Source organism: Aplidium turbinatum, chromosome 7, assembly GCF_918807975.1.
Source record: "Aplidium turbinatum chromosome 7, kaAplTurb1.1, whole genome shotgun sequence".
NCBI classification, from domain to species: Eukaryota; Metazoa; Chordata; class Ascidiacea; order Aplousobranchia; family Polyclinidae; genus Aplidium; species Aplidium turbinatum.
Window position 1 is genome coordinate 1,410,758 of NC_137478.1, and position 6,502 is coordinate 1,417,259.

General features: G+C 43.0%; 1 protein-coding gene across 1 annotated transcript in view; it reads left to right on the plus strand.

Annotated features, from left to right (window-relative positions):
* Nucleotides 1-2,250, plus strand: part of LOC145774096 (exportin-6-like) — a 33,088-nt gene extending 30,838 nt beyond the window's left edge. Inside the window, exons 26-27 of the mRNA XM_082585245.1 lie at nucleotides 1,136-1,282; nucleotides 1,711-2,250. Of these exons, the coding sequence (XP_082441371.1) occupies nucleotides 1,136-1,282; nucleotides 1,711-1,812 (249 nt within the window). The 3' untranslated portion in view covers nucleotides 1,813-2,250. The remainder of the gene's footprint in view (nucleotides 1-1,135; nucleotides 1,283-1,710) is intronic.
* Nucleotides 2,251-6,502: the final 4,252 nt, after the last annotated feature.

Below are 6,502 nucleotides of genomic sequence, written 5' to 3' on the forward strand. Positions count from 1 at the left end.
TTATGAATCATTAGGATTAGTTATAAAATGAACTAGGTAAGAAGTTATGTTTGTTTACCAGGTTTCAACAATAATTTTGAACTGTAGGCGACTATTACTTCTCTACCACTCTAAGAGGAGGTGCGAGAACCGGGTGCTTACGAGGCAGGGTGCGGGAATTTTAAGGTGGTACCAACAAGGAAAAGGGTTAAAAATCACTGGTGTAGGGGGATTGTGGTGTCAAGGGTCTGATTTGGGATCAGTGTTTATGTGGAAACCCCTCAATCATAAACTTCCGCGCACCAACAGGGTTGTAGAGCGTTGGTATAAAATAGCATCACTGACACCGGGAGTCTTTGATCCGTCTGCACTTCCTCAGCTGTGCATCGGTCCAGAAGTCACCAAATAAATCAATTTTCACGAAATGTCATCACTTTTTTAAGTAAACGAGAATAAATTTAATGCAAATAATTTGATATCACATCTTGGCCTCTTGGGACAGATTTCTATCCCATCCCCATTATAACCCGTTTGTTGAAGCGTTGCTGTTGATTTGTTTTAAACCTGGTAATGACAGCAGCAAGCCAAGAATGAGATGCGACTGGAGGTGTCTTGAAATCATTGCGAAGTTGCAAAGTGACGACCTCGTTTGAACTGGCAGCTGATTATCTTATCTTAGGTGCGACATGCATCGCGAGATCACTGTGTCAATAGTTTAGCAGTCAGGACCTGTGGTATCAAACATGAGGTCCCCTGCTTCTATCGAGGGCCTGTAGAGAGTTTGAAGGTGTCCGTGAGAGTGTTAAAACTTAATCATCACGATTGAAGGCAAAGTGGAGGCCGGTGATGTCATTTCGTGGTTAACTGATGAAATAACAGCTGTCTGCATTATTTCAATCCTGGCCATTTAGTGGCATAGTCGCCAATTTTACGAATTCGTGGTGAAAGTAAATTCTCATGGAAGACTTTTACTTTGACGTGTGGTTGACCTTTAACCTTGTTGTCAAATGACTTGGTCACGTGTACATGCCGAGCTTGAAGCTGGCCGAGCGGTTTCGGTATATCTCGCTCACCCCTGCACAACTGTGTCGTTTATATGTTGTCGTCACTCGCCGCTTCCATTCATGACGTAGCTGCACTGTATTCCTCCGCACAGGAGGAGATCTGCACCACTGTGTACCACATGGCGAGTGCAGACATGGAGTTCTTCCACAGCACCTTTATCCAACAGTTCCTGCACAACAGCGTCGGAGTGACGCAAGACCAAAAGAAGTCGCTCTTGCATTCCTTCAGAACTGTTACTGTAAGTTGTCGTGTTTTAGATAACTTATTTCGGTCTCAAGCACGATATAACGTTCGCGTTTTGTCGCTTCTACCTTTTTCTAGACCCTTGGTATGTTGACGTAGCCATTAGCCAACTGTATATTGTTTTCGGTGTGGTGGTCAAAAACAAAAACAACTTAACTAAACTAATTATTTTCACCTTGTAAGCATCGACATTGGTCGTTGAATGGACTCGGGTTGTGAAGAATCAACAATTTACGCGCGCGCTCAAATCAAATCGGGCTTTCCACTGCAGAAGTTCTCAGCTTGCTCACTTTCCCCTTGCTTCCCTAACAATGTTTTAGTTAAAATCCAGCTCTCCACTCAACGTCATTTAGTGGATAGAACAGTTTTCTTGAAACAAATACAAACTTCGCTGTTTGGTTGAAAATGGATTTTGTTCCGCAGGATCTTCCATCGTTTTCCTCCAACCTTCTCCGCCTAGTAAACGACCTCCGGTACTATCGGCTTTGTAACTCCAGCCTTCCTGAGGGGACTGTACATTTCTAGCCTCTGACGTCACTAAGTGGCGCCTCCTGGTTGAAGGCTTCAAGAGAGGCCGAGAGGAAGATCGGGGATATATGTCAATATTCGGAGGTGGACATCGGTCGGGAGATTTGGGCACTGTGGAACCCCTCGAAGCATCTCCACAGGGAAGCATGTCACTTGACCCCACGCGGAGGCCGAGTTGGACCTTTTGACGCTTGGCACAAACCCGCAACAGACTTGTTCAATGTTCACTTATTCAAATTATCGTAATCGTGTTGCAAACCTCTTTCATGCAGTCGGCTCCGATAAATCCGCCCTGGCTGCTGCCGGCAGTGAGCGCACAATCAGCTTTTGTATTTTTCTATCAGATATTTTACGGGCATTCCCCGTTTGATGACGTAGATATTATTGTGCTGATGACGTATGCTTGTTCGCATATGAAATAAATGTTGCAACTTGCGTGGTGTGGGGCTACAGCTGGAATTGTTATCACTTAACACGACCTTTCGGTGTTTGTAACAACTAACAAGGTATCAACGATTGGCGTTTACAGTTTATTGGTGATATTCAGGCGTATACCGGTATTAAAAACTTAGCTGAAGTGAACTGGAAGCCTTCGAACACGTCATTAAGTGTCCCACTAAAGATGCAGCCGCATGCTCTTGAGCGGTGTCGAACCAGACTCTCACCACTTGGCCATGCATCTGACGATTTCCGATCCATTAAATCAGACAACCGGAATATCGAAGGGCATCCTGATCAGACCCGGCTTTTGCTTTTTCAGATCCCGATCCGACAATTTTTAGATATATCAAAGTTGAATTAAGTTTACTTTTGAAAATTTATTATAAATTATTTCAATAGCCTACTTGACAAGGTCGCATACGGTGTTATACTTTTGTTAAAAGATGCATGCAAGTCATGCTGTATTTGCTTTACGGTTGCGCAGCAACGCACACTAACGCTACAAATTGAAACGTTCTTCTGGTTTGGAATTGTAAGCATAATGATTTAAAAAAGTTACGTAAATTTAAGATTTGATCCAGATCCCGCTTTAAGATTATAAAAAAGAAAATTCAAATCCATTGAAAAATAGTAAGATCCGGATCCGTACGCATTGTAGGCTACTTGTGCACCTCCAGTGTAGCCCACAGATAATCTGCTGAAGGCGCCTCGACACAGGAACACAGATAATTTTGGTTGGCATGAATCAGCATATCTATATTTAAACATGACGTCATTATTGGCGCGGACTGCATTCAATGAATCGTGAATTGCAAACAAGTTAAACAAACACTTTTGTGACTAGACAAAAACCCGCAATATGTCGCACCCACTTTCCGAAAAGCATTCACTTGAAGGCCTAAGACAAAGTTTGCAACCCGATTAAATGAAGACAACAGTAACGATTTAAGTTGAACCATGGCAATCATGACTCAGTGCGGAGAAACCACCAGTTGAGTATCCCATGTGTGTAGAACACTCACTGGCAGTATGTTGCCAGGGAAATATTACGCAAAATGAGACACACCCATGTAACAAATTCAGGCACCATGCTTTAGGAAATGTTTACATGACAAACTCTTAAGGGATTTTCAAAACTCGCATAATTTCGTTATTACAGGCTGTAAGTTGATTAGCATGACTGCTTTGGCCGTTGGAGTATGAAACAACTTCAGGTTCACAACTTAGGCTCTGTCTCCAGAAATCCAAAAGAATAATTATTATCCAAGTTGAAGTTTAGTCGAAAATTAGAATCTGTCGAAGCGATCATTCTTCTTTAGATTTACGGCTACCAGCGCGTAACCATTGACGCGGAACTCAGTGTCGGTTAGCATTTCAATTCGGACTCCGAAGATTTGTCCTTTTACCAAGCCAGGATGACGACGTTTCATCCATAGCATAGCTCACCAGTGTCGGAACCATGTGAGAGCATTGTGTATAATGTTTTTTAGGTCGTTGTCGCCACAGGTAGTAGGGTTAAGGGGACAGTTGGTGAGGATGTGCTTCACCGTCTGATTGTCTAAGCCACAATCACACATTGGATCTGGTGTCTCGGCCTGTAGCCTACCGAGAGGATCCACTCTTTGATCTTGTCATCCAGCAGTTGCAGAGTTTGCCACATTTAGTATTGCCAAACCAAGACGATGCTGTTGTTGATAATGTGATCTGTTCCTCCAGTAGCCTACCACATAACTTACACAAGAATTCCCATAGAACAAGAATTCCCTTTTCCCATTGATGCACGATTAAGTGGAAAATCCGGGCACCGATGAGAAAACAGTTTAAGCGCACCAGTGCCTGTCTTGGCAAAGACAGGTCTGGAACGGGGGTTAAAAGAAACGGTTCTATCTGACTTTGTTCTCATCTGTTAGTGTTAGCCTACGATGTGTGGTCCCAACACTAACCCGCGCAGAAATGTCGTCTCCAGCAGCTGCTCGTGTCCGAGCATTGTTTTCGTCTTCAAATTGAATTTAGCTTTGGATGGTGGTGTCGTAGGCCTATGTGGCTTTGGAGGCCAAGTCTATGATGGAAAAGACGTGGGCAAAATTCACGTGGAGACGTGGTAGTTTTAGCTTTTATTTCTTTAGTGTAACATTTTTCTTGGGCATATCCTGTTTTTTTTCTCGAAAAGTTCCTTGCCTTCCCTAGTTCTTTTTCTCCAGAGTGATCTGTCACTATAGCAAGTTGTTCCCATGAATCCAGATAAATGTTTGCATTGTTGAGGGAGACATGTGACAGATGAGGGAATAGACGTGGTTGAGGTGGTTCCCAACAAACTGTCAACACGAGGCAGAAGAAGGAAATTGACAGGATGCTATCTTCTGCTGGCTAACAAAGTTGGGCAAATAACTTGAGCAGAGGGGGATGACAAAGTTGGAGGTCGTCCTAGCTATATGAATACATTGATCAGACACTATGGTTGCTATTCAAAAGGATTTCTTTACTGATTACCCTGCACAGTGCACACGTGGCGATGTACCCAGATTACCAAGACAAAGCACACGTCTGTTGAGTTGTTTTAATTTAAAAAGGGAAATTCATGCTACGCGAATCAAATGCGATGTGACGTCAGAATGTGTATCATTGCGCCAACGCTGCCAGACGCAATGAAGATAAATTAAAGTTGAAAGTAAACAGTTGAATGTGAGGCTAATGGACTGCACTGCAGAATATGCCGCTGGTGCACGAATATGAGACAGCAGTCGGTACAGACTTTCATCTGTAGGCTATCTCATTTTTGGTCTAGCCTCGTTGGGTCCATCCCGGGGACCATTCGTACGACATGTCCAGCGATATATTGCAATAGGGTGGCTTCTAAGCTGGGCAACCTAGCGCGATCAAGGATTGCATCGTTGGTGAGACAATCTTCCCAACGAGTGCCTAGCATTTGCCTCAGTTTCCTCTGCTGGAAATTTTCAAGACGTTTGATGTCACAGCGGTATAATGTCCAGATTTAACAAGCATAGAGAAGGGTGGAGAGAGCGACTGCCCGGAAGACCATAATTTTTATGATAGATATAGCATGGTTGTTGAAAACACGATGGTTAAGTCTTCCAAAGGCATAATGTGCTGCTTTTATACGACGTTCAATATCCTTTGCACATGTTGGTGCTGTTGAAAGTATGCTACCAAGGTAGGAAAAGTAATTAACTTCACCTAGAGGTCTTTCGTTGATATTGATCTCTGGGGAGGTGTGATCAGGTGGCGTTTGGTTGAGAATCCTAGTTTTATCAATGTTAACTTCGACACCAAAATGCTCACATGAGTTGTTGTAAGTGATGGCTATCGTTTGGAGATCATCAGGAGTCCAAGCAGATGTGGCATTGTCATCGGCAAACTAACTCATGAATTTTATCAGAGGTTTTCGACTTTGCACGGAAGCGAGCAAGATTGAAGAACCCTCCGTCCATGCGACAGCGCTTGTTGATACCAGGGGTAGTTTGTGGGACCTCGTTAAGAATTGCAGCCACATACAGTGAAAAACATGTAGGTGCAAGAACGCATCCTTGTTTGAGACCACCTATGACGGGGAATGGATCGGAGAGGGTGTTTTGGTAACAGACTCGGCCAAGCATGCCATCATGGAGAGCACGGATCAGGGTAGCCTAATAAAGTTGTCAGGGCATCCAGAGGTGTAGACTATTGCTAATTTACAATGGATGCTTCTGCAACGATTTCAAGCTATTTTAATTATTTTTGAAAGATTTAGGTGAATCATAGTTTGTAAGAAATCACCAAAGCGAACACTGCTTGTTCTACAACAGCTGCAAATTAACGAAACTAACCAAACAATGAGTGGATTCTAGGAACGCATTCCGTGCTGTGAATACAATTACTTGCTGACACATAATGAGTCAGCACTCAGCATTGTTGAAGAGGCGAGTCAATCATGGCTGCTTGTGCAATGACAACAGTAGTCATCACATTCAGATAAAGCCGCACTCAAAGCAAATAATCAAAATAACTCTGGGTGGGTTGAAATTACGCAGAAACTGACAAACTTGACTTGCATTGGCGAGCAAAGTATGAACCCTGAGTGCATATCAAATTTTACGTTTAGGAGGCTATAAATTGGAACATAAAGTCTATTTGATGTTTTTCATGTTGGCTACTGTATTAAAAAATGACTGTATCAACAAAATACTCCTGGATCACCGACAGAAATACTTTTGAAGTTTTCACCCTTTTCAGGCTGAAACTTTATTGG